Genomic DNA, 27236 nt, shown 5'->3' on the forward strand with positions numbered 1-27236 from the left:
ATTCTGTGATTCTATGACTCTATGACTGAGTGTACCCACCCCAGGGGTAGGTCAGGTCCGCTGGCTATTAAAAATCAAAAAGACTGAAGCATTCTCATTCATCTCCACAGGACAGTGAGCATAAGAGTGACTACTAACGCAAAATGGTAAAAATACTACTGCTGAACACTGAGAAAATATGTAGAAATGCATCATGGAGAAAGGTCTGTGTAAAGAGCAACACCTTATTTGGCTACTGAGATGCCAGTTCATAAAGTGGCATAACTTTTTTCCCTTTCATTTAACATCTTTTGGGTGTTTATTTACGGCTTCAACAGATTTTGGCTTCTTCCATGTTTAGAAGTCCTTATTTAAAACAACTGGGGATGGGCAGGTGGGAATGTACCATACAATAGCACCAAACACCATGGGGGGCAATGAAGAGCAGGTATTCTAATTTTAAAGATTTTCTTAGCTTAAGCTTTAAAAGTGCTGATAGGTTTGCTATCTCTGAATTACACACAAAATTAAAATTATCAGGAAGATCATAGAATAGTTTGGGTTGGAAGGGACCTTAAAGATCATCTAGTTCCAAACCCCCTGCCATGGGCAGGGACACCTCCCACTAGATCAGGCTGCTCCAAGGTCCCATCCAACCTGGCCTTGAACACCTCCAGGGATGGGGCAGCCACAACTTCCCTGGGCAACCTGTGCCAGTGTCTCACCACTCTCATGGTGAAGAAATTCCTCCTTACGCCTAGTCTAAATCTGCCCCTCTCCAGTTTATACCCACCGCCCCCAGTTGCCCCTAGTCCTATTGCTACAAGCCTTTGTGAACAGTCCTTCCCCAGCTTTCTTGTAGATCCTGAGTGTTCTGTGTACTATGAAAATTCATTCTTTTAATTCGCACTAGGCTCAATCCTGGCATACTTCTGGCTTCACATAATATTTCTAAGACTGTGATTAACAGCAACATGTGCTTTTGTGATGTTTTAAATACTAGTCCCTTCAGGAAATACGCCTGAATTTTACGATTTAAGACATTAATATATTCTTCAGTGGATTTTTTTTTTTTTTTTTTTTTTGTCTTAAATAGGTCACAGTGCTTGTGCGAAGCGCGCTGGACACAGGGCTTAGTGCAGGGAAGGGTCGGGCATAGCCGGGGGCATCGCTCTCCCTGCGGAACCCCCCCGCTGACGCCCCATCGCCCTCCTCTTCCTCCCCCTGCGACCCGCCCGGCACGGGACCCCTTAAGAGGAGGGGGCAGCGCCTGGAGGGCTTGGTCAGGGGACGGTCCTGCAGGGGCTCCAAGACTGGGTCAAAAAAACACCAAACAGACCCACAAAGAGAGAGAGAAGGGGAAAAAAAGACAAAAGAGCAAAGGGGAATAGAAAAGGGAGGTGTGGAAGAAGGAGAAGGAAGGGGGAGTAGGGGGAATAAAAAAAAAAAAAAGGGAAGCCTTCCTCAAATTCTGCGCAGCCTGGGAGCGAGCAGGGATGGTGCACCCCGTCCGGCTCTGCCTGCTGCAGGGCTCCCTCCTCCTGCTGGCCACAGCGCGGCACACCAGCGGCCCCGCCGGCGCCTGCCCGCTCCGCGGAAAGGTGAGGGATGCGGGGATGCGGGGGATGAGGCTGCGGAGAGGCGCGGGGCTGCCGGAGATGCGCGGGGCTGTCTGCAGCCGGCGCGGGGGATTTGCGGGAGAGGGGAGCGTGGTTTCTCGGAGCTGGAGTGCCAGGTGGGAACAACCAGCGCCGGGTGCGGCCCCTTTGCCTTTCTGCTGGACACTGAGCGTGGTGGAGAGCGTTTTGACCAGCAAAACACGGTTTTAAACCGGATTAGGTTTCATTCCTCTAACCTCATCATCCTGACCGTGGCACTAGGAGCAGCATGGGCTGGGCTGGGCTGGCTCCGGTAAGGTGGAAAGCAGAGCTGATGGTCGCTGCTGCAAGTCAGGGGTGACGTTCTGGCTGGTGTGCAGCTTGTGAGCAGGGTGTCGGTTCCATTAAATCTGGACACTGGGAAAAAGCAGTTCTTGCTGAAGTTTCTGAGGTCAGCGTAGCAAAAATCACGCAGAGGAAAACCCTTCCTGAAGTTACTTCTGTGTTTAATGCATCTGTTAGTGTTAACAGACCATCTGTGCTCTCTGTGGGCATCTGCTTGGCTCTCGAAGCAGCCTGACCGGAGGTGCTGTGCACTTGAGACGCTCCTGGGACATGTGTCTCGCCATTTGTGTTCATCTCCTGCCCCAGGCACTTTCTCCAGCACAGCTGTTAAAGGAAATGGAAGCCCTTAGCAGTAAGTCCAGCCCTTTTGCACCGGGGAGGTGCCAAAGCCACGGTGGGCTCGCTGCAGCACAGGTGTGCAGGGTAGGTGTGAGGAAGCATTGCAACTATGAAGAAGGTCTGCTCTGTGACCTTCTGTCTCTCACTTGTATACGTCCTTACGTGCAGCCCCTGGTCTAGGGTCCCTGCTGCCTCCAGCTGAGCCTGCTGGAGCTGTAGAGGCCAAGACGTGTCCTCCTAGGATTTAGTGCACCACCTACGTGTGCCTTTCCAGAGGTGTTTACCTGTGCTTTGGTGAGACAGTTTGACCCTAAACTAGGGGGGTTGCCTTAGCAATTTACTTATGCCCGGAACCAGTTTGTCAACTGAGTTTACAGGTGCCTAGACATGACACTGCCATAAAGCCAGGTGAAGTTCCTGGAGTGGGTGCCGCCTTCTGCTTGAGGACATGAACTGTGGAAGCTGTGGGCTGGCACTGCAAGGAGCTGATGGGAGCCACGAGAAGGAAGGGGATAGCCCCGGAGAGCCTGAGCAACGTGTAGAAAAGAGTAATTCATTGCCTTGGTGAGACAGGAAGGGCATTTTCCTCAGGAGCCATTAACTGGACTTCTGCCAGTTACCAGTAAAGCTGGAGGTGAAATGTGTTAATGGTGTCTTATTATCTGCTGATTACTCTGTCATTAAAACGTGAGACCACCTGTAGTTCTGGTATTGGCAGGCTGTTTCCCGGGTCCATTAGGACAGTAGTGGTAACTACACGGTCTAGGAATGGCAGTGTCTGCCTTATTTATAAAGCTGTTAAGGGTGTCCTTCTGAATATTTGGGACAACTCTTTGGGGAAAAGTATTCCTATTACTTTATGGGATCTCTTATCGTATCCCTCCTGATTACAGGTATACTTTTCTTCTTTTTGTCAGGTTGCCTAAACCTTCTGTCATGAAAGAAGTATGTGAATCAGTGCCTGGGAATGAGAAGCTGCTATTTTAGGGAATGAACATACAGTACTGCAGAGGGCTTTCTACTAATCATTGCTCTGAATTACAGTTAAAGCTGCAACCAATAACGTGCCCTGTCTTCCTTTTTTTCACTAGGAAAAAAGAGACTCTAAAGTATACTGGAATCCTTCGGGTTATATTCCAGATCCTATGTAATGTGGTCTGTTGATGCTTTCTTTTTCCTTTACATGGGAGAGAACTGGTAAATTTAAAACCAGAATCCAGGGATTAACAGCAGAATACTTTTACTTGTGGTTATTTAGTATTTCTATGTTGCGTTGTTCCGGATAGGGGGCCAATTAATTTAAGTGGCTACCTTTCCCCATTTATGCACTTCAGCAGAGTAAATAACCTGTCTAAACTTAACCCTTGGCTTTTCTGTTAGGAAATGATATTTAGTTTTAATTTCTGGCAGAGACTGAATGTGCGATCTTTTAATAGTTGTAGCCAGTGTAGTGTTTATCTGCAGACAAGTTCTGCTTACAGTCTTAAGTTGAGTTTGAGTGCCAGTAGTGTAGGTGGGCAAAAGATCGAGAGAATGACTGTTAAAAATGTACCTAGCATTTCTGTGTGATTTACTGTAGATGCATAGAGCACTTTTTGTGGTGAGCAAAGGCACAATCATCATCTTAATTAGGTATAAGTGAGCATGACAAGATATGACACTAGGATAGATAAGAAGAAGATAGAAAGCCATATAGGGAGGGCTATAGGGCTGCCTGCCTGGGTGAAATATTCCATGCCACGTGCTCTGGCTTCTGTGGCAAATCGAAAAAAAAGGAAAGATAATAAATTATTTTTTAATTTGATTAAAAATGGTGCAATCATCGGCTGAGATATGGAAGACGCGGGTGTGGGGCCAGGTGGTGGTGAGGGTTAGAGGTCCTGAAAGACACCAAAGCCATAAAGGGCACTTACCTTCACAGTGAGTTATACAATTTGTGCTGGAAAATATTCTACATAGATGAGACACAAGATGAAAGGCAGCAGAAATGATGTAGAAAGTTTACTGTGTCTTGAGTTCACATCCAGATCCTCAGATTTTGGACAGCAGTTTTCTTTCCTCTCTGTGTCTCCATTCCCTATATGACCACAACCTTCCCTCTTGATTTTTTTTTAGTTTTTAAACTCCCATGCTCCTTTTCTAGACATTCAGAGTGCTGCCACTAAATGCATTCTTTATTCCTCCTGTTTCTTTTTCTGCATTATTCTCTAGATGTTTGCTATAATTTTACCCTTGACAGTCAGTACATAATTTGTCCCATTTTGAGCTAGTTTTTTAGAAGATGACCCTTTCTCTGATCTAATTTGGCATTCCTCTTCCAGCAGAATTATTGCTGCCTCACATGAAATGATGTGTGATGTCTGACAAATTCAGTTGTGTTTGTGTATGTGGAGACTACTAATTGCATTCTGTGGTGGACTTATAAATACTGCAGGAAGAGCAAGCTGATGGGGCTAGTTAGAATGAACAGAATCTGAGGCTTTGTTTTTTTAAAACTTAAAAAAGAAACCTACTGGAAAGATAGTGAAAATACCTCTCAGTCAGAGCCTGTCTTGTGTTGAAACAGATAAAAGGAAGGCAGGAGGTCACAAAAGATTCCAATGCCACTTGTGGACAAACAGTGATGTTATTAGAGGGCAGAGGTTCAGTTATAGGACTAGTATGCTCTGGTTTCAGTTACTAATTTGCAATACATCACTTTATCTTCAAGTTTTTTTTATTCTTGCCTAGACCTTTCTTGAGCTCCTGAAGAAAAACCCTTGATGTGTGCCATGCTTTTCCAAGATTTCTGCAATGCCTTACACTGTTGTTCCACCATTTTGGTGAAGCATTGTCTGGCCTTATGTACCTGCCATTGCGTCTCACAGTGAGTAGTGGATTTTGTCCCCTGTGCAGCCCTGGTTGGGAAGGGAGGCAAAGAGTCTCATGGCAGGGAATGGATCCCATAAGTCCCAGTGCGGTGCCCTTGTGACTGTCAGCTTCAGCAGCTCCTTTCTCATCTTCCTCATTACCACCTGTGGAAAAGCCTTTCTATTTCTCCTTCTTTTGTTTCAAGCAGTTTTTTTGGCTGGGCTGATTCCCTGTATCTGTTTACAGCCAGCTATTGTTTGGCTGAGGAGTTGAGGTAGCAGAGAAGGCACTGTGCCAGAGAGCTGATCATTCAGAAATGTCTTGACTTGGAAATGTGTAGTGGGATATTAAACCTGAGACACAGAGGAAGTGTGGTAAGGGTAGTGTGATGCTGCCTCGGGTATCAGTGCAGCAGTAAATCAGGAGGCATGTTCTCATGTGGGACAGCCACTCTCTCTCTTGGGCTGCCACTCCATTTTTTTCCACTTGCTCCTGGTTTTTCCCATCATGAGTAACGCATTGAGTACCACCCATGAACTGGAGGGTGGAGACAGCAATATGCATCTTAATCTGCACAAGAAACTGACTTCCATGCTGGTGGAAGTGAAATTCCTGGAGCTATAGTACTGAGCTCTCTCAAGCCTCTGGGACACCAGTTTGCAGTAATTTATGCTTTTAAAGCTACCCTTTCTGATGTAACAGTTGTGTAGAAGGATCCTTCAAAGGAAAATTGAGTTATAGCACCTTTACTGTATGCTCTCAAGGAAGGCGGTGAGTGAGAAGAGCTGCCAGTGACAGCGTATACTGCAATGATGAGCAAACCTTGGCACTGCTGCTCTGCTATCTCACAGCCGCTAGGGCACTGTTTAACAGCTCTTGTTTTATAGTGTTGGGAGAGATAATACCCTTGCTTTTCCCTCTCTGAAGCTGCAGTGACACATAACATGAGCTCTAGGAGGTGCCCAGGGACACGAGGGTGCTGGGAGGTACAGCAGGGAAAATAGAGACTTCCTCAGGCACCAAGGAATCTGCCCTATGCCCTGTGACGCAGAGCTGTACCTGGCTGTTTTCCGAGGTCTGGCATGAACACAGAGCCATACTGGGACTCCAGTGTCACCTTTCTGAAGGAAAAGGAGATGCCGGAGAAGTGTGAGGCACTAGCATGTCCTGAGCAGCTGTAATGCCATCTTTTGGAGTTTTGTGAGCTACAGCTATAGTGTCGCCTGGTGATGAAACTCAACTTCTGGTGCCTGGAAACTGTCTCTGCAGGATCTGAGGAAGTTTCCTGTCAATGGGTGGGATGCTGAAGCCTGTTTTCTGACCCCTCACTGTGGTTTCAAGGAATTTTGAGAAGGGAGGTATGAATGGTGCTTGGGGTGGGTTGCCGAGTTCACGACTGCTTCTGTTGGCATGGAAGTGCCAGCAAATGTGCGACACTCCACTTTGTAAGGTTTCTGTTTCTAGGACTGTGTAAAGAGTTTTGCTAGGTCTCAGCCTGCTTTCTTCTGCCTTTGCTGCAGGCTTTTTAAAGGAAGACTTTTATTTACTCTGTGCCTTATAGCCTGTGTGATTTTTTTTCAGTGTTACTACTAACAGCTGATGGTATCTGATTGTGAAAGTGGAGGAGATTTGCAGAGTGAAAAAACTGAGAGTGCAATGCCAAACGCATATCTAGCTAGACTGTGTTCTGTAGTCCAAAGCAGCACTGATGATGCACTTTAAAGCCTGGTACCATCCATCCTGATGGACTTCAACCTTCTTGTTGGGTTATTCAGCATATCGACTGAAGTTTTGAGCTGTCTCATGACCACTTGTTCCTTACAATTCCTTGCAGTTGTGGCTCTTCTTGTGCGCTGCCATGTACATGATTAGACTTGTACGAAGTGAAGGAGTGTTGACCTCCTGACCTCAGGCTTATCCCAAGTGCCTCTTCCGTCTTCTCACTTGCTTGTAAATAAGAAGCAGCACTTATGATCCTTCCTGCTTCCTGAGTGAGAACTACTTGCAGTTCATTTCTCACCACAGTGGTGTGTCCTTCCATCTTTCCCTCCTGACAAATGATAGGAAGGAACCCTGTCTCGTTTTCACTCTTGTTTTACTTAGCATATTTGTTTTCCTATATTCTTCTTGGCTTTATGTCAGATTCATACTCACCCATTGCCCTGTATCTTGTTTACCTCTTGGCGCTGTATCGTGTTTGTTCTCCCATTTTCCCATGATCTTCAGAAAAGTTTTTGTGGTCTGTAAATCATGAGTGCATTCCAAGACTATCCTATAGGATCTGCAGTTGCAGTCTGGTGTTGCAAAAGTCTGAGGTTATCCTTCAGACTTTGTGTGCTACAGAAGCATCTGAAGACTTCTCTGAAGTGTACTTGTTTGTCAGTCTTTGCTGGTAAACTGGACCGGTGGTAACACTTTGCTGAACTGCTGCCTGATCTATGGCCTGGGTTTGTCATAAAAAGCTGCTGGAGAAGGTTGTCCAGGATGAGCCATTGTGCAACAATCTTTAAGATTAGCCTTTCTGAGCCTCGGTCTTTAGTATCAGAAATTTATAGACAATGTGCTTCCAATAAAATCCTCTAAACAGCCTGTTCTGCGTTTGGCAGTCAGGAAGCCTTCTCAGGTCAGTATACATGCAAACTTAGCCTCAGAGCTGAGGTTAGAGTCGTCTGCTGACTAAAGGCTGACCAGATGTTTGAGTGTGTCTGGAATTCTGTCCTCTTACTTAAACATGCAAAGGCTGCCTCTTCCTGTCTGTGCAGAGAGAAACTGTTTGTGTCTATCACTCCAGTGAGGTCCACTGCACTAGTGGGATACATCCTGTAGGTGATGGAGGTCATGTCTGCTGCTGGTGTAAACTGTCTTATCAGGATCCATTTTGCTCCATCTGCTCTCCTGCCCTGTCAGATTGCTTGGGGCTTGAGCACAGCCCTGTGCTGTGGTATTCCCGGGGATGCTGTGAGGCACATTTTGCAGCAGAACAAACTTAAGGTCTGATTTTGACTTTCTGGTGGCTGTGGGTTTTGACAGATTTAAAAGTTAATCTAAATGGAGAAGCTTTCTCCTCCTCTGTTAAAAAGAGTATGTCCTGGAACCACAGGCTGAGATTGGCCTGCTGAATTCCTTCCCTTATTTCCCAAGGTGTTGTGTGTGCTTCTCTCCTCCTTAAGAAAGGGGAGAACTGGGCTGTAATGCGTCTTGACTCTGTGTCTGTCTGCCATGTGCTACATCTCTGTAAAACAATATTTCTACCTGCTCTAGCAAGTCTCCCTGCAAGCTGTGTTTTGTATTACTCATTTGTTTGGTGTCTAGCTTGGAGGAGAAAGTTCTGCTGAGATGCTGTGACACTTTCTGGCTAAGTATCACAGCAATTTCTTTGATGAAAAGTGCCTTGCTGTGCTGAAGAGACAGGTGTCAAGGTGAAGGTGATTGAAACCCTGCTGTCCTGCTCTGATTCAGCAAAGTGATGCTGGCTTTTGACTCAATGAAAGGTGAAAGCTGGATAAGTGTTTTGTCTAGAGCATGGCCTGGTTGGGCTGTGCTCTGCTACTGGTTTTGGCAGATGCACAGGTGATGAGCTGGGATGACATTATTGTTGAGAAGACCTGGGAGGGGGAAAAAACGGGGCTAATCTTCTTGTGTTTTGAATTGTCGAATATTCAATTTTAACCTCAAGATTTGAGAAAAAGGATGGTCAAAGAGGACCCTGTTTGTGTGAGCAAAGCTCCTTTAAGAAAAGTCCATGCTGGTAAGTTGCTGAGCCAGGTAAACTGTTGGCTTGGCACCATGTTTTCCTTAAGCCCTGTATTGCAGTGGCCCATTGTGAATGTCTGTACTTACTCAGCTGTGTCTCCCTCTCCTCCAGCAAAGTGAGCTAAACTCCTTCCTGTGGACCATCAAGAGGGATCCCCCATCTTACTTTTTTGGCACCATCCATGTCCCATACACACGTGTCTGGGATTTCATCCCAGAGAACTCCAAGAAGGCCTTCCAGCAGAGCCACATTGTGTATTTTGAGCTGGACCTCACTGACCCCTACACCATCTCAGCTCTCACCAGCTGCCAGCTGCTTCCTCAGGGAAAGAACCTCCAGGATGTGCTGCCCCATGACATCTACTGCCGGCTCAAGCGGCATCTGGAGTATGTCAAGCTCATGATGCCATCCTGGATGACCCCAGACCAGCGGGGCAAAGGGCTGTATGCAGACTACCTCTTCAATGCCATCGCTGGCAACTGGGAGCGGAAGAGGCCAGTGTGGGTGATGCTTATGGTGAACTCTCTGACAGAGGCAGACATCAAGTCACGAGGTGTGCCCGTCCTGGATCTGTACCTGGCCCAAGAAGCAGAGCGACTGAGGAAGCAGACGGGTGCTGTGGAGAAAGTGGAGGAGCAGTGCCACCCACTCAATGGGCTGAACTTCTCCCAGGTGAGATGAAGGGTGCCGGGCTGGCTGCTTGGGTGGGTATTGCAGTAGCAAGAGCACAGGCAGGAGCATGAGGTAAGTGTTCTCTACCGAGAGACTCACATTTGCCCCCTACAGCCCATGCCTCTGTCTGTGTCCTCAGGAGACTTTGCTAGCTGTGGAAGTTCAGGCCGTGTCCTAAATTCATTTAGACTTTCCCTGGGGAGACCCCTCTCCTTTTCCTGGGCATCATTATGCAGTCTCCACCCTAAGAGACACTGGACCTTTGGATGTCTGCTTTCTGACCTTCTCTGGACTGCAAAAGTTTGAGGCAGGCTGGGATTCAGTGTCTAAACTTGCTTGTGTAATAGATAGTTAAGAAAGATGTGATCTCTCAGGAAGTAGGAGAGTCCTGAGTAGAGCTGTGAAGTAACCACTGACTGGAAAAGCATGCAAGTAGACTTCTCAGTGCCCTCAGAAGCAGGGGCCCATCCTCTGCACTGATAAAAGTGGCTTTTTGTTTTGGTCTTTATTTTCTTTCCTTCTTTAGAGACCAGGTGAGGGTTAGCACAGCACTGTTTCCTGTAGTGAGCAACACAGTCTGATGCAGCCCCTTGTGCAAGTGTCTTTGTGTTTGTAAACCATCTAGAGTTTAGCTTCATTGTTCATGCGGTGTCACACGAGGCGAGTAGTATGACCTCTGTGTTGTCCATGTGTTGGATGGGACAGTAGTGGGCTCTTCTTTCTGAACTAAATACATCAGGGAGTAGCATCTTTCACTGTCTCTGCCTTCCTGTGGATCACAAGTGGGCATAAGGTTGCTCTCTGGCCACGGATGCCTTTGCTGCAGGGAGGTGCTAGTTTGATGAGAGGAAGTCGTGTTTGCTTACAAATAAATGAGACCCGTTATTGAGCATATCCTGCATGTAGTCCAAGGTGGGAGGATCTTTGGTCATGGAGCTGGGAAGTTTTGACTGATGCCTGATACTTTCCCCTGCAACTTGAAGCCTGTCCCATCCCTGATGCACACTTTCCTGTGAAGGAAGGGAAGGAGCAGAAGGGGAGTTACAGCCCAGCAAGGGTAGGGAGAGCAGTTCAGGGCAGATTTTAGCAGTGCCTCTACCCCAGCCACTCGTGGCAGGGGCCTGTGTTGCCGGCAATAGCATGCAGCTCAGGGTGCATCACTTTTACAGCCTTACCTGCAGGCAGAGCATCTATACTCCCCTCTTTCCTTGTCTGGAGTTGGGCAGACTCATTTGCATCTCCAATCTTCTGCTTAAGTGTGCTTTGAATCTTTGTGCTTTTGCTGTTTGTTTGCTGAGAAGTCCCATCTTTTATCTGGTTGAGGCTTTATTAACATTATAGCCCATGTTTTAATTTTGCTGATAGTGCTCTTCTAGTTTAGCATAATAAAAAGGGAGGTGTGTGTATGTGGTGGACATACCATGCTGCCTTGTAAGAAAGTGGTAGGAAGGCTGAAAAATACAGGTTCCAAATCATGTTTGCTTTAAGCTCATGCAGTTGTTGAGACGCATGAGTCGTCAACAAAAGGCTGTCATGCAGCTTTCTTTAGAGAAGTGTTGCTGTGCTGCTTTGCAGGTGGAATAGACACCATGTGGGCTGGAATCTGCATGGGGTGGATTCACAGAGCTGTGACATTCAGAGTTGCCCAGCCTTGTGACATTTATTATGAGATGCTAGCTAAGAGGGTCAGGGTAACCAGGACTGCAGAAGAAACTTTGCTATAGTCAGGAAGGTCATAGCCCATGGTATACCTCTCAGTGGGTGGAGATGTGCATGTGCTTCATATGAGCTGCTGCTCTTCCCACACCTGCTCACTTCCAGGGGGAAGGAGCATGCTGTCCTTTTGGGAGCAGGTCTGAGCAACTACTGCACCACAAATTCGCATCCTCACTTCTGCCCACTTTTAGGTTTCCAGTACAGGCAGCTCGAGGGAAAGGAGAACTAGACACAGATGGTTTTTATGTTTCTAAACCAATTTCTTGATTGTTTCAGAACCACACTTGAGGACTCTCCTGGTTTGCAATTCTATAAAACTTTGATTTTGGAGCTTTCTTTGCAGTCTGTTCAGGCAGTTGCATTAATTGTGTTTAATATAAATGAAACAAAGACTTTGAAATAGGCTCTTTGAAAATTGTTTCCTTTGGTATTGTGCTGCTGTCTGGCAGCCCCCAGCATCTTCTGTGCCTGCCTTTCAAGTGAGCAAACAAACAAAGACAACTTACAAACTTATACTTGGTAAAACTGGGACACAAACCCCTAAGGAATGGTCTAATCCTCTGCAAGAAATGCTTTTCTGTTGCAGCAGAGTTGCAGAGCGAGGATTAACTTCACAGAAAAACAAGTTTAGCTCTCAGTTTTATGTTTCTGCATAGGGTTTGCTCTTTCTTTTGCCTATTACATGGTTGTACCACCTGGTGAGGAGTGGCCACTTGTGAGCAGCACATTATTAGCTAGGTCCCTCTTTAGGTCCATACTATCAGACAGGGGGTTGATGTGGGTCTGTTATTGCAGGTGAAGGTTTGGAACAGTTTGTCATTGATTGTCTCTGTAGGGTTGCACAATGCTCAGTAACTGCAAAGTGCAGACCAACCCCAAAGAGACTTCTTTTTCTTTGTGAGGAGAGAGAGGAAAAAGAGAAATAAACAAAATTTCCCATAGATACAGTAACATACTGACTGGAAAGGGGCTCTTTCTTTGTCTGTGTTTGCTCCAATTTCCTCTTTACCTTTTGTTTTGGCATTGGCTCAGAAGGTGAGCTGTGCATTGGCTCAGAAAGTGAGCTGTGCACTTGTGAACACACTGTGCTTTGTCACACTCAGGTGGTATCTTGGCTGTGTTTCTCACAGGCTGGTTTGAGCTTGAACATAATCATTGTGGACTTGCGTCTACCCTCTGCATGGGACCAAGGCTGAGGTTTGTGAACACTGTCCAGCCATCACCACTTCCTAGCCAAGACCTTGGCCAGTTTAGCTTCTCCAGGCCTGGGACATTTGATGGAAGACCTTACCTGTTAGCTGTTCTTGATTTCAGAATTGTTTTTCTCACATAGCAGCTTTCCTGTGTCCAGACCTCATCACAGCACTCTGTTCATACCTGAGCATCTGAATACATGGCTATGTCTTCAAAGTTAGTCTTCAAAGCTGCTTAGGTGGCAATAGAAAGAAAGGAACCACTTTGAACTGACTGCTCCTGAATTGGTTCCAGTTCTGGGGCAGAGCACTTTAAAATCTCATGTGTTGCATCTTTCAGTCACTTCCTCATACAGTTAGTTGCAATAGAAAATGAGGCAAAAGCTTCTAGGATTGATCATTTTACATTAATTAGGACATGAGTTGTTCATGTTTCTACTCAAAGAGCAACCTCTGTAAGCAATGAAACACTGAGAGGTTACTACTTTTCTCTAAAGACTTCTCAGCTTTTCCAAATTCTGGACCTCTAACAAAACTCTGAGTTCTATAGACTCCTTTTTAGCAAATACAACCCTCCCGAGTAACAGCAACATAATTTTTTCTTGCTTAATCTATATACCCACTTGAGTGAAAGGCGCACCCTTGATAGCCTGTGGTATAAAACTATTACTTAGGAGCAGTCCACATATATGGGGAAAGTAGGAAGCCCAGCCTTGTGTGTAGAGGGGAAAGTTGGTTGATTTTTTTTATAACTCTTCCTAAGGAAGTTACAGAAACAGCAGTGAAGGCTTAAAATGAGATGCCCAAAAGATATGATATGAAGTGGGAGAGAATTGTGCTAGTCTCCTCATTTCAAACAACAGGCTTATTTTCTACAGTGAGTCTATCAGTTTTCATGTTTGTCTGAGGTGCTGGCTGTCTTTACTGGGTGTGTCTGGTGGTGAGGTATTCTCACACTGACCACTTGTAATAACTAGTGAGATTCGTGTAGTGTGGCTTATGAGGAAAGTGTTGTTCTTTGCCACTGTCTTGAGAGCATCCTATGTTCGGTTAGCCCCCTCCACCTTTCAGAAGTGGCACGTGTTGGTTTACTGGGATGTCATGCAGGATGAGCCATCCTAGTCCCACCAAGAAGGTGGTTTTCATGGCATGCTCCACTTGGCTGAGGAAGGAGCCCACTCTGAGCACGGCTCAAGCCTATTTTCATTCTGCTTCAGGCCAGGCAGCATGGGACTGCATCACTGCAGCTCCCTAGCTTTGCTTTTCTGTCATCGTATGGCATTTTAAAGAGCTTCCTGCAAGCTCTGAGAAGATATATGAACTTCTTGTGGGAACAAATTGTATGAATAACAGAAGCTCTGAACTAGCAGGAGAGCTACAGCCCTGCAGTGCTGCGCTGCTGGATGTGTCCCAGTGCAGGGTGTTGTTGAGGACTCTGCTATTGACACTACAGCCCTGGATTCCTCTGATTCAGCGTAGGCCAAATTTTCAGTTGTTTCAAGTTAAGTGTTAACCTTTTCTGGAGGTCCTGGATTAGATGCTTAAAGATTTTAACTGCTGACAAAATTTGAACTTTAATCTGGACATTGTCCTAAGCATCTCTCTGCCTCTCCACCTGCAAACCTTTCATCAGACCGTTCAATCCTGGCTTCCTGATACACCTGAAGAAGCAGGGTGAAAAGCAGGTTTTGGTGTTCCTTTGGGCTTCTCTTATATTTCTTCTGCAGGGGCAGCTGGCTAAGTCACTCAGGTACTCAAAATCCAGTGATCCCTTCCCAAATTTTTATCCCTCTGCTGTGCACCTAGAAGGACAGGTAAGTTGTGTCAGAATCCAACGGTAAAGAAGGATAAGCAACTTAGGTTTCCACACTTGTACAAGATCAGCACAAAGCACAATCTCCCATGTGTTCCACTAGACATCTTGTGGCTGTGTAGCCTTTGGAAGGCTTGACACTGTGGTTACTAAGACACTTGACCAGGGCTGTCCCAGCAGAGAGGACATGCCCTTAGCTAGCAGATAGAGGTTTGCTGATGATGTTTGGAGCTCAGCTTTGAAGCTCTTATATTATTTTGGCCGAAGCAACCCATTCTGCTGGGTATGTGCAGAAGTTTGACCACCTGTGTGTATTTATTATCTTAGCTTTGTGATGTCCCATGCACAAAAGAACTTCCCTAACTTCCATGGATATATGGGGAAATCCCTGCTGATAAAGTTTCAGAGTATGCCCCAAAATACAAACATACCAGATTCCTCTGTAGCTCTTTGAGAGAGGAACTGAAGTCCTGTCATTGGTGGTATATCTGGTAAAATGGTCTTGGGATTTTTAGGGCTGGGTTTATTTCTGTAGCTAAGCAGTTGCAGGCATCCTGGGGTGAATTGTATCTGTTCTCCTTGAAACCATGGTAGGTACGTGGTAGACTGGTAGTGTACTTTTCAGTCTTGCATTGGTAAGAGGTGACTAAGGAGACTCATTCTTTCCAGTCTGGCTGCTTGTTCCCAGCCTTTTACCATTCTTTGGTTTGTGACCTCTTGAGTGTTTCAAGAAATTGCATTTCCAGTTTCCCATGTGTATGCACAAAGGATTTACCCTGCAAAATGCAGGCATGTAAGGAGTGGCTGGGAGCTGCTGATGGAGGCATTACTACTGAAACAATTCATACAGTATGGCGTAAGTCTGGGTTCCTGGACAATCTTTGCTGCTCAGCCAGGGTACAGTAATTTGTAAGGGTATAGTAGTTTGATAACAAGTTTAATTAATGTGTGAATTTTTAAGGTTTGTTTGTTAAGGTTTGTTTGTTAACAAATTGGCTGTTGTTACAGGTGGACTCCAGTGGGATGAATTGCATGTTTAGAATGTTTAAAAATAAAGTAGCTACCGCCATGCCTTCTAGGAGGGATGAAATGGAGAAAGAAGAGAGGGTGCCACCACATATCTTTTTATTTGCTGTAAAGCTGTTAGTGACTCAGAAGGCAAAAACGTGGAAAACAAAGGTGGTAGCTGATCAACAACAACACAGGGAACGGAACTACATGTTATCAGTATTGCACAGTGCTCAGGTGAACAGCTTCTTGAAAGTCAGCCTGAGGAGAACAAAGACACAAATCATACTTCCATTTAGATATTTCAGATGTGATTTTGCAGCACTGGAAGAAATCTGTTCATCTAAAACATAGGTGAATAACACTTTATCTAGAAGGCATCACAGCTGGCTTGGAGTAGTGCAGTTTAAGACCCCATCCAAGTTTATAAAAATAAATTAATTACTGAACTGAAAGGGATATTTGTTTAGGTACAAGTAATTGTGAGTGGATTTAATTTGTTATGTGAAAAGGGAATATCTAGTCCCAAACAAGAGTATGTTTGATTGGTGCTTTAAGGAAGTCCAGTTTCCCCAAACTGAAAATAATGATAGGCCAAATAAAGTGTGAGGAAAGGCATAGAAATGTGAATTGTAATTGGGACTTCTCCAAGAATCCTATATTAGATCCCTGAGAAATCACAGTTCTGCTGTGGTTGTTGGGACAGACATGACATACAAAAGTTTGTGAGCAAAAGCCAAACTTACAAGCCTCTTTATATTTTTCCTTATCTATCGGACTGTGCTCATGCACTAAAGCTGTAAAAGTGATTCACTGAACCGCTCTGTACATGTGCCTAAAGCTTTACTATGATTTGTTGAACAACGCTGTCCATGCGCTGCCTGTATCTACTATTTTTCTTGCCAACTTTCAATTAGATGTTACTTATTTTGCTTCCAAGATTCTTCTTCGTGACTTTCCAGCCTCGTTATGGGAACATGGTTATCTGTTCAAGGTCAATATCCATTTTCTCTGAGTCCTCAGACCAGCTGTGGACTCCCACATTCTGCATTTGCAAAGATGAATTCTTTAGTTAAAAAAAAAAGCTATTTTGGTAAACAAAGGAGACAAAAGCAACAGTAGAAAACCCAAAATAAACTTAATGGAAAAATAGAGGAAAAAAAGTGAGCAGGAAATCTGCAAGGAAATGCTGACAATTGGTGAGATAACTGAAGAGTAGCAATGAAGAGCTTTTGGGCAGTGGATTTGGAACAATAAGAAGAGGTTCTTTACATGTATCAGAGCTTCATGAAATCCTAGCAGTGGTACAGGCTCCATACTGTACAGATTGCAAAATTGTTGCTTATGAAATAGAAAAGGCAGAAATAACCAGTAACTATTTATTGGTGTTCAGAAAGAAGGCCATGTGTTCAGAGCTTGATCATAAGGAAATATTTTCTGTTCCAGTAAGAAGTTGCATCCAGTAATTAAGCAAAAATGTTAAATCTATGTATTTTTAAATGTACAAAACATTATCAATGGTTAACTTGCAATGGAGAATGTTTAGAGACTAAGCCATGGAGCTCTTCGAATCATTAATATAGGCACTCAGAAAACTTGTAGGGAGTGGAAAAGCTCTACTGTAATATGCTGAGACAATGAGCGGGTAGCTTGTCAAGCTACCTAAACTGCTGTTTGCTCCAAGTGTGAGAAGGCTGACAGGCTCTGCAGCTGGTAAAGAGCTGAGAGAAGGCAGGATGGTGCTAGCCAGTTTCCCTTGAACGGGAAACCAGCCTTGTCAGATGTATGTGATTCCACTTCTTGATAAGAATATGACTTTTGGTGATCATGTTAACATAAATATACATAGATTTGAAGGCTTCTGACTTTGTTCCTGGTGATACTTTGATACCAGAGTATCCTGGTGATACTCTGATGCAGAAGCGCATACTAGACAAAATCAGTGTCTTATTGTAAACAGCCCAGGGGAAGTGATCATTCTCATAAAGTGCCTGCAGACAGAGTCATCCTCTGCCAGGAAGGAGGGAAGCTAGAAGTTGTTCATAAGGAAGTACTAAAAGTGTCTGTTCCTGGCCCTTCTTTACCCAGTGGTCATCAGTGATGTAAATACCAAATAATTGTTTGCACGAACATAGACATCCTGCATACAGAGGGGAGGTAAACAATGGATCAATTGTGGGAGCAGAGCTGAGTCACCTAGAAGGCTGAGCCCTAGTGTTATTAAATGCAAGGCCAAACATCTAAGAGCAAAGCATGGAAGTCAGGCTGATCAGGTGCAAAGGTTGTGGAAGATAACTAGAGAACATGACTGCCAAGCCCAATATTGCAGTGGAAGACCATGGCACTGCTCCCCCCATGTTCACAAAGCCCTTGACATAACCTGTGCTGTCAAATGCAGGGCTGGGATTTTGGAAAGTGATGGCAGCCTTTCCCATTGGCTCCTTTGACTTGCCATTGATTTGTGGCACCAAGCACAGAGAGCACCAGGCAGATGAAGAATTATTTTAGAAGTGTTGCTAGACCCCTTTAGTCTGAGTCTATCCAGGAATGTGAGATGCTTTCCTGAATGCTTCTGTGAAGACAGCATGAGTTGGTGTTTTGCAGTAGTTACTGGGACAGCAACAGTGGCAGGGAGCCTGTGATCCATACAGGTGGGAAACTTAAGGGATGCTGGTAAGTAGTAGAAGTCACCGCTCTTGTGTATACCATGTGAGAAAGCTATAGCGTGTCTGCACAGTAGCGTTGTAATGAATCATCTGGGAACAGTCCAGTTTCCTTTGGCTAAAATTTGGTCGTTATTTTAGACTAGTCTATTCTCACATTAAAACCTAACATTTCTATGCTGGATTCTTCATTTTGCATGTACTGACTGCTGGCTAAAGCGAGAGTTGGTGTTTATTACTGCTATCACAAAACTTTTTCTAAAATGTCGTTTTGGTGCCACTGTTATAGATAGCATCACAGGTAGGTATGGGTGTCTCTCCTGTCCTCCCCGTGTTCGGTGAGGACCGGGAAGCTGCCCAAATGCATATCCTTGCCCAGGCCGTTTTCAGGCTGGTAGCATTTCAAGGCCATTATAACCATGCCCTTATGAGCATGTCCATTCCCTGCCATGGTGGATAAGGGAAGACAGGTCAGCTAGGTAGCCACCCGTTGTCTGTGGTGGCTGGAGTGTAGTGTTTTCATAACTTCCAGAAGTCGTGAGCTTGCTGGGGAAGTCTTTGAGAGAAGACATTGTTTTCTTTTTCCAGTGCTCTTATGTGTGAAAGTGCATGTGGAGTAACTAAGCAGACATCTAAAACTTACAGGAATTGCCCCCAGTTCAGAAATCTAACTTCATCAGAGGCTGTGTGACTGAAAAGGAGAAACAGAGGTGTTGCTAGACATCATTGTACTTAAGACGTGTGCTGGTGTATTGCTGATAGTTCTGTATGCTCTTCTGCCAGTAATGTCTCTCTGGAAGAAACCACCCTGCAGACCTTGTGCTGTGATCTGTGATGGTGGCTGTGGTTTGGAAGCGGTTGTGCAGGACTGCATGCTGGCATAAAGCTGGTTCCCAGGCAATGCAGTGGAGTGATGGTGGTGACTCAGTGGTATCTGTCTAGCCTACATAGTTATGTTCCCATGTGCTGCACACTTCTGTGTTTTAGCTCTTAAGACAGATGCTGGAAGTCTCTTGAGACACTGTTTTTTGTAGAAAATGATCAAGTGCCTGTAGAGTTGGTGCATGGTGCTAAATCTCTCTGCATGAGAGGGTTTACCATGTCATGTAGAGCCAGAGTGGTGGATCCACAATGTGTGGCTTGGATCTCCAGGACAGAATAGACTTGGCTTATGAAAGACCATGAAAAAGGAACCCTACAGCTTTTGGGCAGTCCTTGGAGAGTCCCATATAGCCAGACAGAAGGTCACCTGCTTCAAATCTATTATCAGTTTTGCAGAGAAGCTGCTCTAGTCTATAGTGCCATTTTCCTTTTCCTTCTATGTGACTAGCCTTGGTGAAGCTCAGAGTCTCGCAAAGAGCTCCCTCTCTATGCAGAGCAAGATGGCCAAGTGTGAAGCAGATAGTTTGTGGAAACTGGGAAATGTACCATAGTCTTGTCTTAATGGATTTTGTGAAAAGCTCAGTTGCTGTTTCTTGGTGTAACATTTATGTAACTTGAAGAATAATCTGCTGCAGATCAGCAGACTATTTAAATCAGTGGATTTCTGCTTCAGTCTCTTTAGAGGAAATGTGAAAAGTCCTAGGAATAACTTCTCATTTTAGATCTGTTCAAATGAACATAGGACCCACTGGCCTCATGGAAAGTTTTCTTTCTGGAAAACACTGTTATTGTACACTGAGCTTAAAGCTGACTTTCTATGCAGACTTTCAGTTTTTATCCCTTGCTGCGCACTGCTTTCCTGAAATGTGTCACACCCAGGGAAAGCACTAGTTCCCTATATCAAGCATTTTATATGTGTTTCTGTAGTGTAGCATTGCAGAGTACTAGTTCTGTAGTCACACGCCTTAGTCTCACTGGCTTCCATGCTGAAAACTGCTTACTTGTTCAAATGCTCAGGGGTTGCAAATCAGTGCCGATTCATTGACTTTATTAGAAATATGTAAGTTTTTCATGCTCAAATCTCTTTTTAAGCTTTAAATGGCTATCTATGCATGCAGTGACTGAGTTTTGAATGAGGATCTCCATCACTCTTAATATATCACTTAGGTTTTCAGATATCCAGGTCTTTTGGGGGAATCCGTGGAAAGCCTCCCAAGTTGTCCTAGTGATTCTGTGAAGACACCACCTAGATTTGATTGCCAGTGGGTCCCTGTGCTAATTTATAGAGGCAGGGTTTTGTAGATTCAGTGCTTTAAGACAGGAGTGTGTTGGGAAGCAGCAGTCTGGTTGTGGTATTGAGGTGGTGATGGTACTTATAGCTGAAACACACACACAGGGTTAGCCCATTATGATTTGGGTTTGAGTGCAGACTTATAATGTTGCACAGCAACCTGGCTAGAGGAGCGTGCAAAAGATTTCCTAGCATTGCGTCAATAATTATTAGCAGTGTGGCCTATGACAGTGGAGAACCCTCTTACTGAGTAGATGGCGAAAGCCCTTCTCACCCTTTCATTCTCTTGTTTCTCATCCGGCTGTCCTTGGTTTTCAGCTTGCTACTTTGTGGACTCTACTGAATTTAAACTGTAGTTCTGTGCTCCATGTAATCAGATGTGGCATGGGACACTCCTGTTCTGCTTTGCAGATCAGTTTCCCTCTCCTGGGCTCTGAGTGTTTACTATTGCAAATTGTGCCACAAGACAAATTTTATTCACTTATATTCTTTCCAGTGAACAGTGAAACATGAAATCCTGGACACAGAGTGAACATAGCAGTTCCCACTGCTCCAGCTCAGCCCGACTCTTTAATGACAGCTCTGCATTCACTGCATAACTATGAAAATTAGGAGTTATGGTTCCAGTTAGATTTTATCCACTGGGTACTCAGGAAATGAGCATTAGAAACACGACATGCATGAATTTACTTCCCCGCTTCATGATGTCCCAGTTCCTGGTTATCAGAGGCATAGGAACTTCCTGAGCTAGAGTTAGATTTATGCTGTTGGATGGTGAATGCATTACAGCTATTCTGCTGAATTGGCGAGCACAGAGCAGATGCTGACCAGACAGGCACAGAGATGAAGCAATTGCTTTGTTTTGCTGCCTTGTAGTAAGAATTGGAGGAAGCTAGCCTACTTTAGCAAGGCAGAAACACATAACCTTTCCAGAGCCACATATCTGGAGCCACACTCTGGGTCTGGAGATACAAAACATATACTGGATCTTTATAGCCAGAGCGGTCCTGAGAGGAAACCACAGGCAGAAGACAGTATGTGAATGCAGCAGACAACTGTAGGTTGCAACATACCACTGGGTTGCAGAATAGTCTAGCAGTTACTGCACTGAAGTCCTTGCTGGCTTGCTATTCCCAAATCTAGGGACTGGATTAGTCGGAAAACCTTGCAACTAACCTAAGCCCTGTTGCTGCTCTTGGAAAGAAACACACTTCAGTGGCTTATAAACTGGGGAAGGGTCCTGTAGTGATGGAGACAGCATGGTGGAAAATGTATGCAGGAAAATGCAGTCAGGAACAAGGAAAAAGGGATGAGAGGAAGAGCCAAATAAGCTTTGAGTGGTGTAATGTTATAATAGATCTGCGGGAGAAGAAGGTGTGCAACGAACTCAGCCCTTCATCTGTTGTCTGAATTATTCTTTCAAAGTAAAAGTGGAAAACTTCACTAGAAGTGAGAAGCTAGCCCACACGGAGGGTCTGGTTTGAGACTGCATCTACAAGAGAAGCATCTCCATTCGCACATGGTCCTTGTAATGCAATTTTTGTGACTGCTGACATTGACCTGGTGAGAAACAGTGCGGCCTATTCAAACAGATCAAAGCACGTGAGTCAGGTGAGCAGACTGAATATGTGTTGGCTTCTTCTTAAATGTTTTCTGTGTTTGATGTCCTCTAAGGGCACTGTTTTCTAGCTTTTGCTTAGTCTGCTGCAGGCAAGCAGTGTAGCATTTCACTAAGCGTCTGGAATACAATGTGGTTGCACAAGAGCAACCACTAGGCTTTGAACTCCAGCAGGAAAGCTGGTAGCTCAGTTGGTGCATTTAGCCAAGGCCTGGCTAGCATCTTGTTCTGGTTTAGACAGGATGGAAAGTTCAAGGCAATGCAGGCCCCTAAAGGAGTGAATCAAAGTGTAATTAATGCTATTGGATAATTAACTTACTTTAATATGTTCAGAGGAATGGGATGCTGACATATACAGCTTAACAGTTTACATGTAACCTAGGCTGGCCTCGGCCCTGCACTGTAACGTGTTTTGCAAGTACCCTACCTACGCAAAATGCATTTTCCCTTGAAGAGAGAAGAGCATAGAGCACCTATTCTGTTGTAGGACTTAGGTATGTGAAGTGGGAGAGGAGAGGTCGGATGATCCAAACACATGCTGCAGGTGTCAGGGCATCCAGTTGTGTGTGATCTCTTCTCCCTTACTTCTCTCTGTGTTTGTCTCCTCAAAGTAATTAGTTATGGCAATACAACACTCTAGTTGCCATCAGGTAAGAATTAGAAGAGTCTGAGCGCAGAGGACCCATGCAAAGACATCAAGCAGTTCTTTCAAAATAAAGTCTAGAGTAGAGGAAGATTTTGGTAGTCAGTAGAAAGAGGTGAAAAGCCTTACTTGCAGATGGTGGCTAGAGGCAGATTTCTGCAAACAGGTCCTGTGGCCTAGCAGGGAAGCATATGCTGTCATGCTCCTGCAGACTTCCATATATCTTGTTCAGGATGACAACATGCTGTAGCACTCTCCACATCTCAGCTACGCCAGTTTCCTGGGCCAGTTCTGTGGCAGCACTGTAATTCGTCATTGTAGAGGACTTTGACTAGGTTTGCTCTGAGAATTTGAAGTGGACTATTTTCTACCAAAACTTTTGTCAAGAGGTCAAGGAGTCACCGGTTTGAAAAAATAATACCACAACAAACAAAAACCTGTCAAATGTGATCTTCATGGTGGTTTCAAATAGACAGTTCCTAGGACTGTTACTTGAGTCTTTTTAGCAAAAATAACCTTCTTTTCCTTTGAAGGATGCCATGGCATGATATGTGATGGAAACAAGAGTCTAGTGGCCCCAGGCTGAAACTTTGTAGTAGGAAGACCAGCCATTCATTTGCAGCCCTGCCAATGACTGCCTGCCTGTTGTGTGTCTTCTCTTCCTTGTGTAACGTTCAGATTAACAGTGCTCTGCAGAACTGTTACGAAGATGTTGCAGTGAACACAGTGATCCAGTACTTGGAAACAGCTGTAGCAAAAGTGTGTATGCAGGAACTGAGAGCGTGGCAGCATGCTGCTTCTGCTGCTGGCTTTTAAAAATGGGTATAGTCTGTCGACATGCTTTAGTCACACTCTTAAGTTCAGTTTTTAAAGAACTCCTGAGAAGCTGATCCTTTCCTGTCATGAGGATCTGGTAACAAACCATTTCAGTAGCCTTTTAGAGAGGTGAAAGTGGGTTGTTACTGCAAAGCCAGCTGAGGAGACCTGTGTGTAACCCAACTGCTTTGAATGAAGGTGGACTTCACCCCCATTAAGTCTAGATGTTTCACATGCCCTGAAGTTTTGTTAATAAAATAGATTTCAAATGTTTTCTTTCAGGAGCCAAGAATGCCTTTCTGGACTGACAAAAAGTAGAAAACATTCATCAGGATTGCAAGTGTGCTTTTATGGATGGGAACAAAGTTGGTTCTGTAAGCAACAACCAAATAATTGCCTAGGAGAAAAGGAAATGCCATAATGTTTTGCTTACTCTTTCCACTCACTGTTCTGTTAATGAATGTGTCTGTTAGCCTCAGGTGATACTGCTCTTGTTTGTGATCTTTTCTGTTTTAAAAATGTTTTCTTTTTAAATTATTTGTGAAGGTAGATTTTTTAAATTGATGTTGGCTTCATTTTAGTACAGATTTCGTTAGGACTGACAGTGGTCTAGCATTGCAGAGACCCAACTATGGCGTGTATTTGTTTTGTTATGCCTCTTAATACGTCTCTGTTCCTCTAGATTGTCACATTTTAGAAGATTATCTTCTAAATGTTATTACTTTAAAGCAGAATGCTGCACCAGAGGGTCTCTCTACATACCTCGTAGAAGGGAGGGTAGGTGATGTCTCAGAATTTCTCTTATTTTTGGGGCCTTAATCAGAGTAAATAGAATTATTTTAGAGACTGGATCTATATTTTATACTTCTGTCTCCAATGGGCGTGTTGAAAATGAGCAGAAGAGTAAGTCCCTTCAGACTACAAAAAGTAGGGCAGAGCCTGGCAGATGCTTGGACCTAATGTTCCCAAGTGCTTTGTCTTTCATGGTTAAATGAGTGTTGGTGGGTCAGAGGAGAGTGTATGAAAATGTGTGCTGAACACTAGCTGGCAAATCAGTGCAGAAGTCACCTGAGAATAACTTGAAAGTGCTTCTGACATTAATGTACATTTTCGCATAGGCTTCTTGCAGTGTGAAGGTAGAACACACACTTTGCTCCTGGATGTAGTGTTTGCCAGATAAGTAAATGCGTGTTGGCTAAAGCAGATTTTGGAAAGTGCTAAATGGTTTAGAAGAACAAATCCTATTACTCTCAATGGGATTTGGGCTCTTATGGCCTCTGACTGCATCTGAAAATCTTTGCTCATTAGGGCTGCCTGGGATAGACCAAAATCTGTAGAGCATTTTGAAGAGCTATATAAAATGCCTTTGTTCTTTTCAGTGATGCCGTTTGTTAGAGGATGTTAGGTCTGAATCCCCTCACAGTTACTTTGGCTGTGTTGTGACAGCCTCGTCATCAGTGTCACTGCAGGAGCTGTGAACAAGTGATTTTTCCAGCTCTTAGGAAAGTGCAATATATCTGCTCAGATTTCTGGGGATGGGAAAACTGCTTCTTGTTGGTTTGGCTTAACTCTGAGCTGTGATGCAAAGGAAAAGTGTCAGCATGTGGCCTAGAGCAGACATGAAGTTTGTGGCTTGCTTTCCAAGTGGTTTGCTCACTATCTTTTCTGTGTCTTATTCTTACAGCAGTGATACCAGTGTAGGCAGACAGGTGCTGTTCCTGGGTAGGGTGGTTTTTTTTTGCCTTTTGAAAGCATGGTGTTGGTATAACTCAGATCAAGGGAAATTTGGATTTTTCGCCTATACAGCTCATGCGTTTTGTTAGCATGTGACATTGTCTTTATAGGAAATAAAACAGGAGGAAGCCTGAATTGGAAGTCATCTCCTTGAGTTCTGCAGCTTAAACTGTCCTTCAGCACAGTCCTTTTAGCTGATGCTTCTCTCTCCTCACTGTTCATAGCCCCAGGACAAGGAATCATATTTTCTCAGATATGGCTTTTAGTATTGGCACACATAAAAATGCATGGGAAAGAGTTTCTTTTTCCATTAGAATTTTCCAGACTGTGGAAATATCTCTTTGTTTTCAATTACAGAGGATAGGAGTAATCTTGATTTCATGAGAACTGAGGACCTAGAAGAACTTTACCCTAGCTGAAAATTGTTTTGATAGTTCCAAAACAACTTATTTTTAAATTGGTATCCCATTGTGCTTGTTTGTAAAGATTAAATTTTGTTTTAGAGGAACTGATTTGCAATGATTCTGTTTGGGCTGAAAGAGGCACAGGATTTTTGACATGCAATCTCTTTATATACAGAAACTTAAACATAGGTTTATTTTGGGGAACCCCTTTTGGAAAACCTCACTGTGACTTTCAGACAGCTGCCTGGATATGCCTTGTCCTGACTTCTTGGGCTAGTTCTGCAGCTACCATAGCTTTGATTTCCTTCTGCCCAGCATTTCCAGAACATCTGTTTGCTGTCTTTGTACTCATTAAAAGTTACAGCTATTGTATGCAGATTTCTTCTGGGCTTTCAAGTCATTGTTTGAATAAGTCAGTAGGTAAGAACTAGAAGTGTCTACCTGTAGACTGCTCTGAAAGTCAGTACTAAGGAAGGCAATATGAGGTTTATTGTTTACACTGAAAGAAGACTTGTGGACATATTTGGAAGTTGTAAGTAACTTTGTGGAGAGTTTGAGGTCTATGTAAATGGTATGGCACAAAATCCTTTTCTGGCTGCTTTTCTCTCCCATAATTATGTGAACTTTTATGATTCAGGGGGAAGTAAGAGCAGCTGATGCAATGACAGTCAAAAGAAACATGCACATGTGGTTAGACTAGGCAGCAAATCCTATCTGCTACCAAGATTTAAACTTGACTTTTGCTTCTGCTCTAGAGCCTCTCCTTCCAGCCCTCTCCAGCAGGAGTCTTTTCTTCAGACTGCTGATTGTGGCTGACAGTGTCAAGCTTCTGGCCACCAAATGCCTTTGGTGTAGGAGCTGGCTTTGTAGCAGTAAGGCAAAATGTGGGCAAGCTGCTGGTTACTGTTCCTCCTTCTGCTGTTCAACCTGCTACCCATGTTCCACTTCGCATGACAATGCTGGCATCCAGGCACTTGCATGGTACATGCATTCTCATCCCGCGTTTCAGATGTCTCAGAGTAAAATCCTTAGACAGTTTGTGCTAGGGATGCAACGTCAGGTGCTGCTGACGCTGCTGTAGTTACGTTTTCTCATGTGTGCATTTAAGTGTAAGCTTGCTAGCGTGGGTGAAATCTTGCACCTGCTATTCTACCTCAGCAGCATTAGGACTGGCCATCAGTGCTGGCTGCATCGCCTACAATGTTTGAGTCTCAGAGAGACAGAACGTGCTACACTCATCTCTGTTGAAGCCATCCTGTGCTGGGGAGTAGCCTCAGCTGCTCTGTAACACTGCTGTGAAATTGCACCCAGACTTCTCTTGGTGGTACACGTATGTGTGCAAGTGGAGCGTGTGTGTGCATGCAAGCATGCCAAAGGGAAGCAGCAACACAGTGAGAGATGCATGAAGAGGATGTGAGAAAGACAAGGAGTGGAAGGGCAGGGTTCAGAGGAGATATATTGGGAAGGATTAGATTACTGAGAAATCGTAACTTGTTTTGTGAAACATAGACTTGTGGGTGGTACCTGTGCATGGCAGAGACTGATGCAGGCCCTTGGCCACAGTCACACTTTCAGCAACCTTTTCTAGTTGCTAGAAATATGTTGTGAGTCTGTCTCTGCTCTAGGATCAAGTTGACTGGCCTGTGAGCTTTGTAGATATACATGAATGGTTTCTGTTCGGTAACTAAATTAACAGTTAGTTTAACTAATTTAGCTAGTTTACAATTTGTATGTTCAATATACGGAGTAAATAAACTGATTTATTTAATTAATTTAATAAAATAGAGATTAAAGGACCAATTTACTGCCTCCAGTTGGCAGCTACGGGAATTCCTGACTGAGCTGGTTTGCACATAACTTCTTTGGGTTCTGAGCTCATATGATGTGGATACCTTTTATTGACATCAGGTGTCATGAT

General features: G+C 44.3%; 1 protein-coding gene across 2 annotated transcripts in view; it reads left to right on the forward strand.

The window, feature by feature from the left end:
- The first annotated feature begins 1442 nt into the window (after window positions 1-1442).
- The window catches only part of TRABD2A (TraB domain containing 2A), a 100208-nt gene continuing 74414 nt past the window's right edge, over window positions 1443-27236 (forward strand). For both annotated transcript variants that reach the window (XR_008447944.1, XM_054055272.1), the window contains exons 1-2: window positions 1443-1580; window positions 8977-9537. Coding sequence is in view for 1 of the 2 variants with exons in the window: in XM_054055272.1 (XP_053911247.1) it covers window positions 1476-1580; window positions 8977-9537 (666 nt within the window). In the remaining variant the exon portion in view is untranslated. The remainder of the gene's footprint in view (window positions 1581-8976; window positions 9538-27236) is intronic.

Source organism: Cuculus canorus, chromosome Z (genome assembly GCF_017976375.1).
Source record: "Cuculus canorus isolate bCucCan1 chromosome Z, bCucCan1.pri, whole genome shotgun sequence".
In the NCBI taxonomy this organism is placed as follows: Eukaryota; Metazoa; Chordata; class Aves; order Cuculiformes; family Cuculidae; genus Cuculus; species Cuculus canorus.